This window comes from Drosophila kikkawai, chromosome 3R (genome assembly GCF_030179895.1).
Source record: "Drosophila kikkawai strain 14028-0561.14 chromosome 3R, DkikHiC1v2, whole genome shotgun sequence".
NCBI classification, from domain to species: Eukaryota; Metazoa; Arthropoda; class Insecta; order Diptera; family Drosophilidae; genus Drosophila; species Drosophila kikkawai.
Window position 1 is genome coordinate 33,776,245 of NC_091731.1, and position 21,288 is coordinate 33,797,532.

The 21,288-nt window shown below is 37.2% G+C and overlaps 3 protein-coding genes and 2 non-coding genes across 7 annotated transcripts; 4 read left to right on the plus strand and 1 right to left on the minus strand.

Annotated features, from left to right (window-relative positions):
- Positions 1-51: 51 nt before the first annotated feature.
- LOC108073684 (uncharacterized) lies at positions 52-2,191 on the minus strand. 2 transcript variants are annotated; one of them, XM_017165410.3, is made up of 6 exons: positions 2,086-2,191; positions 1,908-2,030; positions 1,746-1,847; positions 1,631-1,678; positions 1,548-1,568; positions 52-1,487 (listed from the first exon to the last, which is right to left on the minus strand). In XM_017165410.3, exons 1-6 carry the CDS (start codon positions 2,164-2,166, stop codon positions 144-146), a joined length of 1,719 nt encoding a protein of 572 aa, XP_017020899.3. In that variant the 5' UTR covers positions 2,167-2,191; the 3' UTR covers positions 52-143. The 2 variants fall into 2 exon arrangements, with proteins under 2 accessions (XP_017020899.3, XP_017020900.3); XM_017165411.3 differs by lacking the exon at positions 1,548-1,568.
- A 2,225-nt stretch (positions 2,192-4,416) lies between these two features.
- TRNAL-UAG (transfer RNA leucine (anticodon UAG)) lies at positions 4,417-4,496 on the plus strand. The gene has a single exon. It is a non-coding gene; the product is annotated as a tRNA-Leu (tRNA).
- A 939-nt stretch (positions 4,497-5,435) lies between these two features.
- TRNAL-UAG (transfer RNA leucine (anticodon UAG)) lies at positions 5,436-5,515 on the plus strand. The gene has a single exon. It is a non-coding gene; the product is annotated as a tRNA-Leu (tRNA).
- Positions 5,516-6,943: 1,428 nt separating this feature from the next.
- Positions 6,944-17,481, plus strand: LOC138928811 (serine protease 7). Of its 2 annotated transcripts, none has more exons than XM_070286880.1 (3): positions 6,944-7,070; positions 14,722-15,331; positions 16,747-17,481. In XM_070286880.1, the coding sequence occupies exons 1-3, from the start codon at positions 7,007-7,009 to the stop codon at positions 17,339-17,341; spliced, it is 1,269 nt and encodes a 422-aa protein (XP_070142981.1). In that variant the 5' UTR covers positions 6,944-7,006; the 3' UTR covers positions 17,342-17,481. The 2 variants fall into 2 exon arrangements, with proteins under 2 accessions (XP_070142981.1, XP_070142982.1); XM_070286881.1 differs by lacking the exon at positions 6,944-7,070 and adding an exon at positions 13,904-14,442.
- Positions 17,482-18,965: 1,484 nt separating this feature from the next.
- Positions 18,966-21,239, plus strand: LOC108085838 (CLIP domain-containing serine protease B8). The gene is made up of 4 exons (XM_041774452.2): positions 18,966-19,563; positions 19,623-19,719; positions 19,796-20,094; positions 20,575-21,239. Exons 1-4 carry the CDS (start codon positions 19,050-19,052, stop codon positions 20,952-20,954), a joined length of 1,290 nt encoding a protein of 429 aa, XP_041630386.2. The 5' UTR covers positions 18,966-19,049; the 3' UTR covers positions 20,955-21,239.
- The last annotated feature ends 49 nt before the right edge of the window (positions 21,240-21,288 follow it).

The window sequence follows — 21,288 nt, forward strand, 5'->3', positions numbered from 1 at the left end:
GGGCAACCATAAATAAATTCTGTCAAATGTTCGGTAGTTTAAACAATTCGCTTTTGAAGATTTGCTCGTTAATTTGCTCGCTTTTTATTTGATTAAATAATTTATAAAGTGATTAATAAATGGCTCTCCTTTTCGGGTTCACTCTAAAGCAAGTTGGTAATTGAGTGGACCACGTTTTGGGCAGCATTAGCAGCATCGCCAGCAATATTGCCAGCGGCATTGGCGACATCACCAGCAGCATTTGCGGCATTTCCAGCAATATTACCAGCAGCATTGGCAGCAGATCCGGCGATATCTCCACCAGCATTGGCAACGCCTCCAAGGATATTGCCGAGAGCACTGCCTATATCTCCAGCAACATGGCCCGCATCATTTGCAACATTACCGGCAGCGTTGGCAGCAGATCCTGCTACGTTGCTAGCAACATTGGCAGCGGAACTAGCAACATTACTGGCAGCATTTGCAGCGGAACTAGCAACATTACCGGCAGCACTGGCCACATCATGAGCGGCATTGGCAGCAGATCCTGCTACGGAACTAGCAACATTTCCAGCAGCACTGGCTACATTGTGAGCAGCGTTGGCAGCAGATCCTGCTACGTTACTGGCAGCATTGGCAGCTGAACTAGCAACATTTCCGGCAGCATTTGCAGCGGAACTAGCAACATTTCCAGCAGCACTGGCCACATCATGAGCGGCATTGGCAGCAGATCCTGCTACGGAACTAGCAACATTTCCAGCAGCACTGGCTACATTGTGAGCAGCGTTGGCAGCAGATCCTGCTACGTTACTGGCAGCATAGGCAGCTGAACTAGCAACATTTCCGGCAGCATTTGCAGCGGAACTAGCAGCATTAGCAGCTGATCCTGCCACGGAACTGGCAACATTTCCAGCAGCACTGGCTACATTGTGAGCAGCGTTGGCAGCAGATCCTGCTACGTTACTGGCAGCATTGGCAGCTGAACTAGCAACATTTCCGGCAGCATTTGCAGCGGAACTAGCAACATTACCGGCAGCACTGGCCACATCATGAGCGGCATTGGCAGCAGATCCTGCTACGGAACTAGCAACATTTCCAGCAGCACTGGCTACATTGTGAGCAGCGTTGGCAGCAGATCCTGCTACGTTACTGGCAGCATTGGCAGCTGAACTAGCAACATTTCCGGCAGCATTTGCAGCGGAACTAGCAACATTTCCAGCAGCACTGGCTACATCGTGAGCTGCACTGGCTGCTGATCCTGCGACGCTACTGGCAGCATTGGCCGCGGAACTAGCAACATTTCCAGCAGCACTGGCCACATCATGAGCTGCACTGGCTGCTGATCCTGCGACGCTACTGGCAGCATTGGCTGCGGAACTGGCAATCTTATCAGCTGCCTTGACAACATTTCCGGAAACTTGAGATGCACTGCCATCGCTGCAGACACAAGCACAGGTAGCCTCAGTACCTGTTGTGGCCTTGGTAACAGTTTTGTCAGTCGTGGATTTCTGAAATACGTAATTAAAATTAGTTTGATAATTATTAAATGTTTAAATAGTTTGACTAACCGTAAGCAGAGCAAAGGAAGACTGAAATCAAGAGAATATTGAAGAAATGAATGAGTGAAATAATTTAAATTTACCTAACTTACAGAGTTTTGTTTTTTCGTAGAGCTAATTTCCTGACTCAGTGCGCTTTCCTAAAAATAAAAGTTGATTTATATTGTTTTGACAATATTAATAAATAAATTATTTAAAAAGACTTACCGCTTCCTGAGAGAGTTCATGTCCAAAGTTGATGGCACTATTGGAGGCTTCCTGTCCAAATTTGGTTAGCTCTGAACTGACTTCCTTGCTGGCTGCCTCTTCCTATTAAAAAATAAATAATTGGTGACTAAAAAATGTCTTAAAATATATTCCTTAACCTACCGCTTCCTGGGAAAGTTCATGACCTAAATTGATGGCGCTGTTGGAGGCCTCGTGTCCAAATAGAGTGCCCTCATCCCCTAGTTCATGCCCAAACTCGGAGGCATCCTGACCAATTTCGTTGGCCTAAGGTGGGATAATTATATCATATTCATATGAAGATCCCTTATAATTCTCTTACAAGGCTGTTAAGTACGCTTTTGGCACTGGTTTGTCCTAGCAAGGCAATCGCCAACAACAGACTGACTACTATTAATTTCATGTTTGAATATCGAACTAAAGAATTTATCGAGTTTTGCATGCCTTATATACCCACTAGATAGCACTTTCATTTTTATCTAAGGTTCAAAGTTCTTATCTAAGACCCACTTAGTGATCGATCCATTCTAAACTCTTAAATATTGTTAACAAGTCGGAAGGAAAGTACGCAAAAAATAAAAGATAAAAACAAGAATGTCTCATTTCGTGCGTCTGGCTTGCTATCTTAAAAGTGTCTGGTATTTGATCAAATACCTGTCATTGGCTTTATTTTGCTTACATGATAATTATTTTTATAATTAGTTTGCCCTTCAAAAAATTCAAGTTCAATTACCAATATTTACCTAAACATTCCACTTGATTTAATTATTATAGTATTCATTTAAATCTGTTTATGACTGATAACAAATTATGTTCCCCACTTTATAATAGGTTGTGACCACTTTTTCTTATCATTCTTTGCTTTATTTTGGGTTTATTTATTTGTTTATTGAATGAATAATCAAAAAGTGTTATTTTTATTACCTGTGAGTTAACATATTGGCTTGGTATTGGAGGTAAACAAAACAATATCTAGATAAATTTGCCTTAGCGTGAATAATCTTTATATGGGTTTGACTCTTTATAGGGCTGATATCTTAAATTTTTATTCAAGGATTTTCTGCGATTTTCGTTACCGTTAAAATTAAAATTGATGAAATAGTTTTTTCCCTTTTTCCTCCAGGTTAATGGTTTTTCTTGGTTGTCAGAATATTCATTGTGAGGGCCATAGTTTTGTTTAAACGGCATTTTGTTCTGGTTGCTGTGACCTACGCCCGTTAAAGTATCCTGGTAGTGGTCAAACACTTTTCTTTTCTGATTTCTCTGACCTCCGCCTGTTAAAATATTCTGGTGGGAGTTATAGTTTGGTTTAAACTCTTTTTTTCTTCGATATCTCTGACCTCCGCCCGTTAAAGTATTCTGGTGGGGGTCATAGTTTGGTTTAAACATTTGTTTCTGATATCTCCGACCTCCATAGTGGTGAACATAGTTTGGTTTAAACACCATATCTTGCTCGTTGCTCTGATCTTCGCCCGTTAAAGACACCTAAGATGGAAGAGAGTACAGGTTAATTAGTTCCGTTCAAATATTTTTTTAAAAATGTTTTGCTCACAAATTGATCCTCGAGTTTCTCAGCATTCCGTTCGCTAATTCTCATATTTTCTTCTACATAGTTTTCATTAAAAACTCCTTGACCCTCAAATTGTGGAACAAAGATGAGTACCAGGAAAATATTTGCTATCCAAGAGGCTGTCATTGTTCTGCTGATTTAAAGTAACTAAAGTTGAAAATGACTTGCTATAGGTTGCAATCTAATCCACTTAATCGCCAATTCTTCACAGTTTCGCTCCGTAGAATCATTTCCTTGCATCGCTTGAATCTTAGAATCACATAACTTTACCATATTTGCTTCGATTCTGAATCAAGTCATCGCTTTATGGCGTTTTTTATGCAGCCCGCCAGCAATTTGATAGATTTTTGCATAAAATGGTTCCCAGCACTTCCGTTACGTGACATTTCGCCTAATGTAAACAAGTTATAAAACGCTCGTAAAAAGGCCAAAGCGAAAGCGAAACTATGACCACATAAAAATGCCATAAAATCTGTAGCTTCTGCTACCGTTCTGTATACAAATATCGTTTTTTACGTCGTTTGCGAAATGCTAAAATCGTAAACCGACAAAAGTGCGGGCTGCGACCTCAAGAAGAGGGGTCAAATGCCAAGGGACAGGGGAAGTTTGCCTGTCAAAAGGTGTCCCAAATCGTTGTGGAAGCAACCCCCCCAATACTCATTATCGCAAAATCAAAATGTGTTTGTCAATGAATTAGAATCGCTTCGATGGCCCTGCCGCTCGTAAAGTACTATTGTTACAGCCTTTTTTTTTGCGAATTTTACTACTGCCAGCTACGCAATTTCTAAAATAATATTTTAGTCAGCGAAAAAATGCACTTCCTTATATTGTTTGTTTCCTATTAAGAATTATTTTAACTAAAAGTGAAATTAAAATAAATAAATTAAGTTTACAACATTGCGCCCAAGCAAAGACTACAGTATTTAGCTGACTACTATTTTCTACTTTTTCTACTACAGTTTACGTTTGAGCCACGGGAATACTGCTCCTGAAAACCACCCCAAAATTATGCCAAGCAAACGCCCACCCTATGACTCGTGGTGAGCTGCCTTCAAAGTGCGCATTTGACACAAACTGCCATGAGGCAGCGTGGCCGAGCGGTCTAAGGCGCTGGTTTTAGGCACCAGTCCGAAAGGGCGTGGGTTCGAATCCCACCGCTGTCAATGTTGATTATTTTTTGGCAATTAAATTAAGTTTTTATATTTTTTTTATAAATATATTCGTTGTTGTTCATAAAAACAAAAATTTCTTTATAATTTCTGGAATTCAAATTGAAGTCTGTATTCTTTATATCTTTTAAAAAATTAATTAATTAATTAAATCAAGATTTTTTTGTTGTTCTAATTAATAAAAAATGGTATTAAATATTATTTTATAAATTTATTTTTTTACGATCCGCTAATGTTACATATAGTTTTAGGGATTTGAATTGAAATCAGAGTTGGTTAAGAATATTTTCTTATATATAAATATGTACATATTACTTGTTATATAAGGTATAATTTATATGAGTAATGAAATCAAAATTGTTACGAAATATTTTATTATTTATATTACAATTTGTTTATATTAAAAAAGTGCTAGTAACTCCGAAATAAATAAACACATTTTAATAAATAAAGAATGTGGTTCGTGTACCAAATTAAATTGACATTTTGATAAATTACACAAGTCTGAAAATATTATACTTTATTACTGCGATCTTAAATAATATATTTATATATTTTTTTGCTAAAGCTCTCATTTTATACAGACAATCGTTATAATAACACATGTCATGTGCTATTTATTTTATTTTTCTTCATTTGTTAAACTGTAAGTTCTTATGTTCTTAATTATGTTCTTAATTTTGTTAAAAAATCAACTAATCTGTCTTAAGTTTAAGCATTTATGAGCACACAAAAGATTTAACAAACCTTCTACGCCTTCCCAAAGATTAAATGCTGTGTTCTTTGTTGGGAAAATGGGACTGGCATGAGTGTGGTAATTACACACGTACTACTTGTTATCGCCTAAAAATAGAATCGTACCGATTTTAGAATATTATTCAATTTTGTTGTTGTCGCAGTCGTTAGGAACCTTCTGTCTCGATGGCGCCAGACGGCAGCGTGGCCGAGCGGTCTAAGGCGCTGGTTTTAGGCACCAGTCCGAAAGGGCGTGGGTTCGAATCCCACCGCTGTCACAGAGGGGGTGTGATTACCCTTTTCCCTTTTTTTCTCATTTAGCAGCTGGATGCTGCGTCGTTTTCTCCCTCTTTTTTAAAGAAACATATTCCACGCCTAATTGGACATAGCGGAATGGGATAAAAGCCGCGACTCCGCGACCCGGGGTCTCTTTTTCCCATTTTCCCCTGACACAAAGACCCCGTTTATCTGGTGCTGACATTTTCCGCGTGCTGCCTTTCAACTTTAACCATTTTACCCCTTTTGCGGTAACATGTTGATCCCTCGAAATGCCAGGAAATTAAAGGGTTTGCCCTGCCAGGCCAGACTTTGAAATCAAATGGATAAAAGTATCAAATGTCCGAATTGTAAATAGTATCCCGTGGATATTTCCGGAGGCGCCCACTGACTCTTTAATACCGCAAAGATGGTAGCTAACAGATATGTATGGAAATAACCGAAATCCAAGCTCATTTACAAGGTATGGAAATATTTTCCAGAACGCATTAGAAACTGGTTTACATAGATGACACCCGGACTGAACTGAACTGAGCCTCGTTAGCTGGTAAATCACACAACGGCAGCGTCCCGGGGAATGACAGAGTTCGTTCTGCCACTTGATTTTTGCATTATATACTATATATAATTTTATAAAGTTAACAAATCTGATTTGCGTGTGCACAGGATTCTTGCAGATGATGCATCGCAAAATATGGGCAAACCCCTTTTGAGTTTAGCAATGTCAAGTGCCTGGTAATTGTTACTACCCCTGAATTAGTGACGACATAACTAAGTCGTGCTCATTAAGAACATTTATGGCAAGCCAGTTGGATGAGTAAGCTTTGAATTGGTCTAGTTCCTAGTTGGAAAATAGGACGGATATTGCAATTCCATGTGAATAATATTTATTGCCTAGAAAATGAGATTGTTAATTTGTATATAAATATATATTTATAATGATTAAGTCCCCAAGACCCTTAAGAAGTTCTTTTTTATTATCAAGCTCATATAGATCAGGTTTATCATATAGATCAGGTTTATCTGTAATAAAATCCATATTGACTCACCTATATCAACATGATCTCTGGTCAAATTCCATTTCATAATTGACAAATATATATGACACCCTCTGAAATTCCTAACCAACGTCATTGAAGATCTTGGACATCCTAAGTTCATTGCACTCTTTAATAACATATATATTTCTATGTTTTTCGTAGCATAATTTTTGGTTAGAAAAGCCTTCGGTGTCACCCAGTGACACGCATCTTTCAGATACTCTAGTGATCCACCGGTAAACAGTCTAACCGCAGAGTGGAGAACAGTGGCGCTCCGTTGATAAACCCGATCCGAGAGATCGGTTCTCGAGAGTGAGAGAAGTCCCAAGCTGGCGGCTATAAAAAGCTCGGCTCAACTCCAGGTATCGCACAGTCCGCTGGAAACCATTGAACTCGCGAGTGAATAAATACGAATAAAATACTTATTAAGAAAACGCAAAAATATCTGCAAAAATGAAAGTGTTTGCGGCGGTTTTTCTTGGCATTCTCTGCATTGCCCACGAGGCCAGAGCCCAGTGTAAGTGTAAAAAAAAATCCCAAAAATTGTGGGAAATTGCCCAAGTGCGAGGATGTCAAGTGCCCGGTTCTAATTGAGCCGGTTGGACCAGTTGGAATACGGGGGGAACACTGCACGAGTTATGTACAGATCCACTTCATTCCCAGTCCATAATACACAAACAAAACCAATTAGCCAGACAGTTCAAGAGTTATTGGACTCTATAAATGTAAAGTAAGCAATTTCGCGACACGAGTTAATAAACTCTTGTAAGCATCCGGTTTCGCAACCGTGACCTAATTTCATTGCCCTTTAGTAAACAATTTCGCGACATGAGTTATTAAACTCCTATATGCTTCCGGGTTCATAACGAAACCACCGCAGATAGAATAAGTCTAATCAGCATGTTTCGCAATCATATAGAATAAGCTAAATCATAATTCAAGTTAAGTACACCAACACCAACCAATTGTAACCCAAATGTAAAACCCTTTAAATACGACTTTTTGAATAAAGACAAATCAGTTATAATTCGCCACTGAAAAACTAAACGTCGTGTTCGTATTTAATTTTTTATTAAAACCCGTCCCGCAGTACAAAATTGGCGCAGCCGGTAGGATTCTTTTTTTATTAAAAAGGATCCAGTGATCGAACCGAATAAATAAATAAATTTAAACAAACGGAGAAACGGAAAATAAAAAAATTTTTTAAACTTACAAACGGCCGACAAAAACCAGTGCAGTGAAATAACTCACAAAGTGCAACTACAAATAAGTTGCCAAGGAATCCCAGGAAGATCAACTAAAAATCAGTTGACAAGGACTTAGAAGGAGTTTGACTAAAAATAAGTAGACTTCTAAAGCCAAGGAATTCCAGGAAGCTCAACTAAAAATAAGTTGACAAGGACGTCGAGGGAGTTCAACTAAAAATAAGTGGACTTCTAAGTCAAGCTAAAATTGACCCAACACCCAAGACGGCATCAAGAAGACGGAACCGAGCGAATAAATACGACGAGGCAAGAATGGCACAGGAAAACCCCCGTATGCCACAGGCAGACCTACTGGAGCAACTAGCAATCAGGGAACGGCAGTTGGAGCAACTCCAACAAGCCTATGTACAACTACAAAATAACCCTGCCAACTATGCCCAACAAGGAAGGCTGTTCAAAACTATAAACCATCTGGCGACGTTCACAGGAACAGGGGACATCTCGATTAACTCCTTCTTCAGCAGCGTCGAGTATCTGCTCCAATCCATCGAAGATCCGGAACTGAAACGAGAAGCCACCAGGACCATATTCTACAGGACGATTCAAGGACAAGCGAAGGATGTAGTAATAAACGTACCGGAACCCGACAACTGGGAGCTAATCAAGGCGACATTAAAACTACGTTACCGACCAGATACAGAACCACACCAAATCTACCGAAGAATCTGTGACCTGAGAGTGAACACGGTGAGCGAACTAGCAGTGGAGTTACAGAATATTAAATATAAAACTGATGAATTAATAGTCTACCATAAGCAAGACAACTTTATAGATTTAAGTAATGTAGAAAGCTTGCTAGTAAATGCAGCTAAAGAAATAACTCAGGGTACATTACTAGACAAAATATACGAAGAAAGAGGATTAGGAGAAATTTTAAAAATAATGATGCTACGTAGATACGAAAACAGTTGTATCAGATTCCAATATAGGAAAGGCAGGCCAAACCGAAACAATCTAGAGACAGGGACTTCCAACAAAAATCAGGGAAACAATAATCAACAGCAACATTTTAGAAATTTTAATACCCAACAAAATAATCAGATTAATCAACAACAAAATTATAGGAATTTTAATCAACAAAATCAACAAAATTCCAGAAATCAAGATGGGAATCAAAATCAAAGGAACTTACAACAGAATTACAGAAATAATAATTCAGGCCAATTTAGGCAAAACAATGCTCAACAAAATATACGAAGTAATAACTCAGGACAGAGTAGGCAGCAACCAAACTATCAGCAATCAGGTTCACACCAAACTAGGCAGTACAGGCCAGGAAATGTAGAACCGATGGAAATTGACAATTTAGAGACCGACCAAAATAGAACAAACGACGACTCTTACGATACCAAAGACTCAAACTATCAGTGCGACCAACAGGCAGAGGTGAATAATACAGTTTTTTTTACGAAACAGCCTCGGAATACCTACCACTAATAGAATTAAACATAAATAATGAAAAGTATATTGCATTAATAGATACAGGAGCCACTTTAAGTCTGGTAAATGACCAACTCAATGACTACCCAAAAAGAAAATTAAACAGACCAATACCTTACAGTACCATAAATAGCAAAGACGTTATAGAACACGAAATTCATACAACAGCACCAAAAGAATTCAATTTACCAGGTAACGCGAGGGTTCGATGGAAAGTAGCCCCACTTACAGGAAGGAAATATAATTTCATTATAGGAATAGACCTATTAAATTTTTTAAACGCCTACATTAATTTGGAACAAAGAACTTTAACGCTAAATCATAAAGAAAATTCAATAATAAATAACCCTTATCAATACAAAGAAGTGTGTACTTTAGAAAGTAACGAAGGAAACCTTGATAGTTTAAAACTTGATCATTTAAATAAAGAAGAACGAAAAGAGATCGAAATTATTATACAAAGGTTTAGTAAATTATTTTTTAAAGAGGGAGACATATTGACAAGTACGACAGAAATAGAACATGAGATACGGACAACCACGGACGAACAATTAAATTCAAAACTATACAGGTATCCACCTCAACATGAAGAAGAAGTAAGGAGACAAATTAAAGAAATGACAGAACAGGGTATAATAAGGAAAAGTAATTCAAGATATTCAAGCCCCTTAATAGTGATACCGAAAAAAATCGACAATTCAGGTAAAAGGAAGTATCGAATAGTAATTGACTATAGAAAGCTAAACGAAATCACGATAGATGACAAGTTTCCGATCCCAAATATCGAATCAATTTTGGACAAACTTGGAAGAGCTCAATATTTTACAACGTTAGATTTAGCCAAAGGCTACCATCAAATTTTAGTTAAAGAGGAAGATAGAAAGAAAACAGCCTTTGTAACGCCACACGGCTTATATGAGTTTATAAGAATGCCATTCGGGTTAAAAAATGCCCCAGCCACATTCCAGAGACTTATGAACGAAATTTTGAGAGACCACATAAATAAAAAATGTGTCGTTTATCTAGATGATATACTAATTTTCAGCACATCGCTGCAAGAACACATTCAGACAATCAAAGAAATTTTCAAAATTTTGGAAGAGAAAAATCTAAAGATCCAGATAGATAAATGCAATTTTATGAAAAGGGAAACAGAATTTCTTGGGCATATCTTGACAAAGGAAGGAATTAAACCCAATCCCAATAAAATAGCTATTATAGAAAAATTAGTACTACCACGGACAGAAAAACAGATAAAAAGTTTCCTAGGTATAACTGGATATTACAGAAAGTTTATTAAGGATTATGCTAAAGTAGCGCAACCTATAACAAAATATTTAAAGAAAAATGTGAAAATAAACCCAAAAGATCCAACTTATGTAGAAGCATTTGAAAAATTAAAACATATGATCAGTTCACACCCCATACTTAGATTTCCCAATTTTGAGAAAACATTTACACTTACGACTGATGCGTCGAATTATGCAATAGGTGCGGTACTATCACAAGAGGGCCACCCAATTTGTTTTGCATCCAGAACACTTAATACGCATGAAAGAAATTATTCAGCTACCGATAAAGAATTTTTGGCAATCCTTTGGAGCGTAAATTATCTTAGACCGTATTTGTATGGAAGGAAATTTAAGATACTGACAGATCATCAGCCTATAAAATTTTTGCATTCGAAACATAAAGGGAAAGATATCTCACCTAGACATCAAAGATGGTTATTAAAACTAGGAGAATACCAATTCGAGATTGACTACTTAAAAGGAAAGGAAAATAGAGTAGCCGATTTCTTGAGCAGACTCGATGACAATGACTACCTCATTCAGAACAAAAATGACACACTGGACGAAAAAAACGATAACATGTCAGAAATAAATATAATAGCAAACTTAGAAGACAAAGAAGATAATTCATCAAACGCGACAATACACTCAGCCGAAGAAAACCTTCACAATCATTTTTTCATAAAGGAGGAAATAGTTAATAAATACAGAACACAAATAATAATTACAAATTGTAAAACAGAAGAATTTAAAACCATAAAAGATAAAAGAATAATTTTTATAGCTAAACATGATTTTCCAACGATGGGAGAGATTTTTAAGAAATATATAGGCAAAGGAAGAATTGGAATTTACTCGTATCTACCATACCACGAATACAATATAGTACAGGAAAAATTAATAGAAATGTTTTCAAATGACAAACAAATAGAATTCATTAAATGCACGCTTAGAGCTCAAGACATGGAATCCGAAACAGAAGCAGTCAAACAAATATCGTTTTATCATGTAAAAGAAAGTATGCATTCAGGCATTCAGGAAACATACAACCAATTAAAAAGTAGAATATACTATCCAAAATTACTAGAGTTGGTGCAAATGGTTATTAACCAATGTGATTTGTGCAAAGAAATAAAATACGACAGAAATCCTATAAAGAACAAATTCAAAAAAACCGAAACTCCATCAGATAAGAATCAAATTATTCATATAGACACATACGTAGTAAGAAATACACATTTCTTAACAATTATAGACAAATTTACCAAGTTCGCAGCAGCATATTCACTAAATGATCGAAATCATATGACCATAGTAGAACAACTAGAAGAACATTTCACAAAGCTAGGTAAACCAGATAAAATCATAGCTGACAACGAATTCAATTCGATCAGAATTAAAGAATTATTAATGCAAGAAGGAATAGAATTACATCTAACTAAACCAAATAGTCACACGGGAAATTCTGACATAGAAAGGCTACACAATTCATTAGCAGAAAAACTTAGGGTAACACTAAAAACAGAAACATCAAACATGACAATAAAACAGTTATTGCAAAAGGCAATTAGAAATTACAATGACAGATATCACTCTACAATCAAATGCACTCCCAACGAAGCTCAGAATAATAAAGTAGAATTGACAAAAATTAAAGAAAATATTGAAAATGCTAAGGAGAAAATGTTAGAAAAGAACAATTTCAACAGGGAAAACTACGAAGAAAAACGAGAAGAAGGATTTATAAAAAACTACAAGGCAGTCAGACACAAAGAAGTTCCAAAATATAAAAAGGCAAAACTTAAAGGTATTGACCCAAAGAATATTAAACGAGCTTACAAATTTACAGAAAACGCTGATGACGACAATATTAATACTATTAACAATAACGACAATATCAGGAACATTGACGACTCAACAGATACTTGACCAAGACGGATACGCACTAATAGATATAAAAGACCAAGCTATAGTAACGACTACAGACATAATAGTTCACATAATTAATTTAAAAGACATTGACGACACGTTAGGTGATCTAGAAACCAACATACAAATGTTAAAAAACGACAACAAACATATATTAGAGACACAACTAACAGAGACAAAACATAAACTATACACATTATATGGAAATCATACACGTAAAAGAAGAGGACTGGTTAACGCAGTAGGCAGTGGAGCAAAATGGTTGTTTGGAACAATGGACGAAGAAGACAGAAAAGTTATAGAAAATCACTTATCTAATTTCAAGGAAAACATGCAAGAAACCAATGAGTTAGTAAACAAACAAATTTATATTAACACATACTTCAACGACACAATCAGTCACATAAGGTATCTAATCCAATCAGACAGGAGAGCTATAGAAAGTCAGTTAAGTTCAATTAACAAATATGAAAATACAAGAAATCAGGAGAACCTATATTATGACCAACAAATAAAAATTCAATTAATAAGAAATAAAATAGAACATTTACAAGACAACGTTGCATCCGCCAGATACAATATCTTACACCCCAGCATATTGACAGATATTGAGATCACAAAATATAATATAAATTTCAACAAACTAAATAATCTCAAGCTAGCTACAGCAGTTTTGAAAAATAATCTATTAATATTCGCTATCGAAATTCCTACAAACTTTATTACAATAAAAACCCAACAAATAATTCCCGTACCTAATTATGAACATTTTGAAATAGATCACAAGTCCGAAGTTATATTTAAATATAAAAACATTACATACACATACGAAAGTAATAAAAAATTAAAAGAAATGAAAAACAGCAAGCATTGTATAATTAAAAACAATTGTAAACTAATAAAAAGTAAAGAGATGGAAATAATAGAACTAGACGAGGAAACCATAGTAATAAATAATGCGAATAACGAAACATTATATCAAAATTGTAACAACAAAACAATACAAATTGTAAATAACACCTTAATACATTTTGTAAATTGTACAATAGGTATAGATAATAATTATTTTACCAACACTGTCGAAGAAGAAAATGAAAAAATATTATTCGAAAAAAAGGAACAAATCCAAAATTTTACAAAACAAATTACATTTGAAAGCATATTAGAAAACAATAAAATAAACTGGGTAAACATTAAACAATTAAAGACACACAAAGATATCATCTACTCCTTTAATGCCGCTGTAATTGTATTAATAATCATATTAATAACCCTGATTGTATTAAAACACAAAAAAATCAAAGTTCAACTGAACAGTAATAGAATTCAGGAGAATTCTTTTCTAAAGGGGGGAGAAGTTATGTACAGATCCACTTCATTCCCAGTCCATAATACACAAACAAAACCAATTAGCCAGACAGTTCAAGAGTTATTGGACTCTATAAATGTAAAGTAAGCAATTTCGCGACACGAGTTAATAAACTCTTGTAAGCATCCGGTTTCGCAACCGTGACCTAATTTCATTGCCCTTTAGTAAACAATTTCGCGACATGAGTTATTAAACTCCTATATGCTTCCGGGTTCATAACGAAACCACCGCAGATAGAATAAGTCTAATCAGCATGTTTCGCAATCATATAGAATAAGCTAAATCATAATTCAAGTTAAGTACACCAACACCAACCAATTGTAACCCAAATGTAAAACCCTTTAAATACGACTTTTTGAATAAAGACAAATCAGTTATAATTCGCCACTGAAAAACTAAACGTCGTGTTCGTATTTAATTTTTTATTAAAACCCGTCCCGCAGTACAAAATTCACGCGCCAAGCTCCAAGTGGGCAGTGCCCGGTGGTCAAGAGATTTGTGGTCACGATGAGTGACTGCACTTGAAAGTTTATTTTAAAAAAACCCAGAGTGTGGAAAATTGCAGTGACAATTAACAGATACTTTGTAAAAAATGTACAGGAAGTTGCATTCATGATTTAAGTATAATTAAGTAATATGTGAAATAATAATAATTAATGTTTTACAATTTAAATTTAAAGTCAAACCTAATTAATTAACAACTTTTTGTCGAGTGTGTCATAATCAATCTAAAAGATACAAGCCACCTGGCTCTGCCTAACCGCAAGAATGTCAGAACAGTGAAGGCGCGTGCATTTCGGGGCATCCCCTGGGGATCTGGTTCTTCAGCTTCTACCTCCTTTAATCTATTTTTATTTTTATATATTTCTGCAGATACACGTTGCTTGAATCCCAACCAGCGAAGTGGCTTCTGTGTGCACATCAAGCAGTGCCAGACGCTGTACTCCGTGCTCCAGCAGGACCGATTAACCGATTCGGAGAAGCAATTCATCAAGAACTCAGCCTGTGGCATGGGAGCGGATAAGCAACCTTTTGTCTGCTGCACTCAGGATACTGGATATACCAGAAGGACACAGAGATTGACACCTTCCTTCCCTGACTACGATGGTTTTGGTGGAGACTGGGAGGAGGAGCGTTCCACTAGGTTTACCTTTCCCAATCAACAAGTCAGTCGACCCTGGAGCTTTGGCCAGCAGCAGGCCAGCGATAGGAGCTCCGTTCAGACTTCCACTTTCAATGGAGCCGATGGCTCTAGATTGCTGCCCCAGCCCCCCAATTGTGGGGGTGTGGCCATTAAGAACCGGATCTATGATGGCGAAGATGCTGACCTCAATGAGTTTCCTTGGATGGTTCTGCTGGAGTATCGTCGACGCACTGGAAATGGTTTGGCCACCAGTTGTTCAGGATCGCTGATCAATCAGCGTTATGTTCTCACGGCTGCCCATTGTCTGACGGGAAGGATCGAAAGGGAAATTGGAGCGCTGTGAGTATAGAAAAGATGCAATATAATATAGGTTTAGGGATATAGGGATTTATATTATTATTATTGCTTAACAAAAGTATTTTTCAAAGATACAATTGGCCAATCTATATCTATGTGATCTTTGAATGATTTTGTCCAGATTTTATTAACCAAAAATCAAGTCACAAACAATTTATCTTGGTAAATTTCCATTATCTTTCAAAAGATCCCTAAGAACCCTGAAATATCTGATTAATTGCAACATTTCTTTTAAGCCCCAAGGGGGTTTTCTGTTTTGCATATATATATTTATTTTAACCACAATTCCAGAGTTCCCTAAGTTCACCTCAAAGGGGGTTCACCTCCTGGTGCCAGCCTTTGTGCCAGACTTCTTTGACACATCCCAAAAGATTCTGACACTTTAAGTGGGGAATTTTACTGGCTATCTCTTGTGTAAACATAAACATCTTTCTTTTTTGAGATCCAAAGCCAAACATGACCATATTGTTAATGATTTGTTGATGTTTGTGACAGTAGCATTAGGGGGATTTTTACAACCGATCTTCCACATATCGATTCATGAATGGAAACCAATGCTATAGGTGAATCAAGTTTTAGTATTACGATCTTATCGTGACTACTCTCCAATCCAGTTTCGTTGTGACGGCGAAAGTGGCTTATTCACGCTTATTGGCCCGATATTTCCACGAACCAGGCTGCCTTCTCCGGCTAAATCAGTTAACGAGGCCAAAGGGATCCCCAAGCTGAGTTAGACGCTTGTTTCAAGAATATTCATTAGAGACGGCTACAAAACCAGATTCGAGGTGTTTTGCCTCTGGTTAGCGTAGCTCCGATGATTCACTATCATATATCTCTCTGTGGGTTCTCGATTTCGGCGTTGGCCAAGCACCAATTAGCAGGCTAATTCTAGTGTTTAATTGTCGGCGTTTAAATGCTCATTCATTGAGTTTTGCTCCGCTCCGTTTATGAGTGGTATTTGGGGTATAAGGGTATATTGGTTTCAGGGAAGGTTGTGTAACAGGTGTAAGTTTATTTTCCAGGTTTATTTAATACAAATTTTAATATCAAGAGGTACACCATAATGAATAACTTATCGATATATTCGATAGTTATCGATTTTGTTAGATTTTTTATGATGAAATCGAAATATTATATTTTTAATTTTTTTTGAGGATACATTTTTAGTCAACATTTTTTAGATAATTTATTGGTATTATCAATACTTAATTGCTTGATTTCTATAGATATAAAATTGTTAATTAATCGATAATAGAATCGATATATTTTCAATCTTGACCTTTTAATATTTGTTAGGAATTTAATGAAATTTTCATTAAAAATATATACCCCCTATAATGCCAGGTATTTCATAGTCGTGACGTCTTATTATAATCTTTTTCTTTAAATTTTTCCAGTGCCTCTGTGAGACTGGGTGAGCATGACACACGTACCGCCGTGGACTGTCCCCCTGGCGGTGGCGGTTGCTCCCCGGAGGCCCAGCGTCTGGGCTTCGAGGAGATCCGGGTTCACGAGAGATACACGGAGAAGTCGAAGAACCAAATCCATGACATTGGTCTAATTCGCTTGGAGCGTAATGTGCGATACACGGACAGCATTCGACCCATTTGCCTGCCCTCGTCTGTGGGTCCGGAAATGCGCCAGTCTGGTCAGTCTTTTACGGTGGCCGGCTGGGGTCGCACCCTGAAGATGGCCCGGAGTCCCATCAAGCAGAAAGTGGAGGTCAACTATGTGGAGCCGGCAAAGTGTCGTCAGCGATTCTCACAGATCAAAATTGCTGTTGAGTCCACACAACTCTGTGCCGGCGGACAGTTTGGACAGGATAGCTGTGATGGAGACTCCGGTGGACCATTGATGCGATTCCGAGGGGATTCTTGGGTCCTGGAGGGCATCGTGTCCTTTGGCTACAAGTGTGGTCTGAAGGACTGGCCCGGAGTTTATACAAACGTTGCTGCCTACGATATCTGGATCAAGCAGAATGTGAGGGCTTAGAAAATGATTTCTTTTCCTGGGTTGAAAACTCAAAATGTGATTTTTATTGTTACAATTTAGTTAGGTAATTAATTTAGTTAGTTTAGATTATAATATTATTATAATAAAATTTGCCAATAAAGTACTTTATTAAAATGAGATTTCTTTGAATTTTATGACTTACAAAAATTAAACATTCTGTAAAGTTTTGGTGAAAATAAAAATATGGATATGTAAGTTGTCAACGTCATCATTTCTTATTTAAGAAATAAGAGAAGAATGCAGATTTCTTAACAGAGAATTTATTTGTATTATTGGCATGCTTTCACTTATCATAAAAATTATTAAAATATAACCACAAAAACTGAGAAAACCCAAAGATTAAACGTTGAAGCTTTCCTTTACCTGCTCAACGTTCGCTTTCAATATACATATATTAAAAACATTTTACATATTATTTAATTTATATTTAGCACACTTTTAAATATGAATATGTATGTAAATATTTTGTTTATTAAAAAATTTCCATTAATATTAAACACAAATATAGGTCAGGCAGAACTTGAAACAAGTAGAATGCTAATTGCAGCCGAGATGATTAAGAATAAATGAATATAAAGTTTAAACAAAATAATAACAGATGTTTTTTATACAATATACAATTCTTAATTTATTTCACAAGATCTTTAAATAACATAATTGAAATCTGGTTTCTGTTTAGACTTTTAACCCCTAGAAACTTTAGTTTTCAATTCAACCCACTAAAGTGATTGACCTGTTCGGACCTTTGACCTTTGGATTTCCCAGCAGACTCCGCCGAGTGCGACACCTCGAACAATCTCGCCAGCCAATGACATTGCCACCGCGCTTTAATTGGCGGCTTTTATGGCCGCAGAAACCACAAGAAAACTTCCGGTATTGGCAGGTGTCTTTTGTTGTTCCGTGGACTTTGGACAAAACTTAAATTGTGAGTGAGCTTTTTTCAGGGGATTTAAGACGCCTAAAAGTGTTGTACGAAAATATAAAAAAATTATTAAATAATTTATAATTTATAAGAATTGGGAATCTATAAGCATATAAATCCTTTACAGAGAAGCAAACTTCTAAATTTTCAAAACTAAAATCGTAGGAAAATATTCTTTAGAAATATAAAAGCAGGAAATTTGTTTAAAAACCTATATCTTCCCTTGGGAATTTTTTAAAATTTCTTAAGACATCAAAATTAAGCACAGTGGCACATTTCAAAACCCGGCCGAAAAGTTGGCAATACTTTTGAGCCAAAACCGGCACATCGTCACTCTCTCATCTTCAACGAAAGTGAAACCAGCTGGCCAGCTGAGTTACCTCGATTATGCAATATATTATAACCGGACCGTCCGGCCGATCGTTCGACCTGCCGACTGCACTTTTGGACTCGTTTCTTCTGTCGGCCTGAAACTGAGCTCTGCTGTGGCGCTGAAATGGGGCGGGGGCGGTGTCACCTGTTGACACCTGAGCGTAGCTACGGAGCCGGCTCTTCGGCTGATCGGCTCTTCCGACCTATCCGATCTTTTCGGGGTCTTCGGCTTTGAGTTCGGCTATTTTATATTTATGTTTTTTTATTTTTTTGGCACTCTGCTCACACGAACTGAGTTGCCATTCAGTTTCGATTCGTACGCCTTGGCCGCCGCTTCATCTCGTGGATACTGTATCTGCAGATAGTATCTATATCTTATATATACATATATCAATGCAGTTTAGTTCGGTTCTTCAATTATGGATTTTCTTGGGCTTTTGTTTCTTGGCGCTGGCTGAGATGGGTCACCAACAGTGCGATATTCCCAATGAATCAAAGAGGGGCATCTGCCTGGAGGTCAGTAAGTGTGCGGCATATCTGCAGGTGAGAAATGCCACCAATTTGCCGGCGGAGAAGGTGAACTTCCTCAAGAAGGTTCAGTGTGAAATGGAGCAACGAGTGGGAGATATTGAAAGTTCGTACGAGTCACTGGTGTGCTGCCCAGCCAATGGCCAGGATTATCTATTTCCTGTGCTGCAATTCTCCAAGTTCGAGTACCGGCGATTTCTGGATGTCACTTCTCGTTTTAAGCGTAAAAAGCTAAAGCGTCGTATACAAACTGTAGAGCCCAGCTCTGGGTTTAATCTGCTCAACGAGTGCGGCAAGCAGGTGACAAATAGGATCTATGGCGGGGAGATAGCTGAACTTGATGAGTATCCCTGGCTGGCGTTACTAGTCTACAATTCAAGTAAGTTTAAGAAAAGCTTTATTATATATAATATATAATATATAAACTCCTCATACCAGATGACTATGGCTGCAGTGGAGCCTTGATTGATGATCGTCATATCCTCACAGCCGCCCATTGTGTCCAAGGCGAAGGTGTGCGTGAGAGACGGGGACTGTAAGTAGCTTTAAATATAAAATTCTTAAAAATATAACCCATAAAATATCCTTTAAAAATCTCTTATAACCCTTAGAAAACATGTTCGTTTGGGTGAATTTAATGTTAAAACGGAGCCGGATTGCATTGAGGAACCAAATTATTTAAGCTGTGCCGATGCCGCCTTGGACATTGGCTATGAGACAATCCATGTTCATCCGGAGTACAAGGAATTCTCCAACTATAAATACAATGATATAGCCATTATTCGTTTGAAACATCCCGTATCCTTTACGCATTTTGTAATGCCCATATGTCTGCCCAATAAGACGGAGCCTTTGACCTTGGCCGAGGGTCAGATGTTCTCAGTTTCTGGTTGGGGAAGAACGGATCTGTGTGAGTATTAAATTTATTAAAAAATTCTTTAAAAATGTAAGAACAAGTAACCCTTCATTTTTAAGATCTACTTAAGTTTTAAGTTCCTTTTTTAATAGTACAAACAATATTCTGTCTCTATTTGTTTTGATTTCGTTAGAACAATGTCAGCTTGATTATATAAAACAGGAAAATATCTTTGGTATCATAATATTTACCACTTTTTAACTTCCCATAAAACAAAATTTGGATTTTCCACTTTGAGACTTGTTTTGTTTTCATTAAAATCATTTCGTGGTCTTGTTTAAATACAAAGTCTTCGCAGACAAAGAGAATACATACGTCAATCTTCTCAAGTTTGTCAAAGGTAAATACTAAAAATTCTTTGCCATTAGAATAACTTGGAACTAATGTTTGTTGATTAAGTTCAAGTAAAGTTTAATATAAGAATATATATTTCAAATCTAAACTATATATTTAAATTTTATTCTTAATTTTCAGTCAACAAATACTTCATCAACATCCATAGTCCCATCAAGCTGAAGCTGCGCATTCCTTATGTCTCCAATGAGAACTGCACCAAGATTCTGGAGGCCTTTGGTGTGCGTTTGGGGCCCAAGCAGATCTGTGCCGGCGGTGAGTTCGCCAAGGATACTTGTGCTGGGGACTCGGGAGGTCCTTTGATGTACTTTGATCGGCTGCACTCACGTTGGGTGGCCCATGGAGTGGTCAGCTATGGATTCACCCAGTGCGGAATGGCCGGAAAGCCGGCGGTGTACACGAATGTGGCCGAGTACACAGACTGGATTGAGGGCGTTGTCCAGATGGATAAGTCTAAAAACCAACAGACGCAATCCCTGCAACAGCCACAGCTGTCTTGACGTCAGATTTCTATATTTCCATATTTTTGTCGGGGGGGAAGAACAATCGGCGCCTAATTGAAATGGGCGGGGCAGCTGTTCTGATCCGATATTCAGATCTATTTGCATCCCGTCCATATTTGTACATATTTTGCTAATTACCTAACAGCCATCAACTATTTGGTTAAGCGTGTGAGTGAGAGTGAGTGCGGAATGCGAGTGATACCCAGAGAGTGCCAGTGTGTGGAAGCTAACAAAAGTCTGAAAAACATGTTTCTATTTAAATAAACTACTGAATTATTTACACGCTCTATGGAGTTTTTATTAGCGAGTCGGCTGGAAACAAGGAAAAACT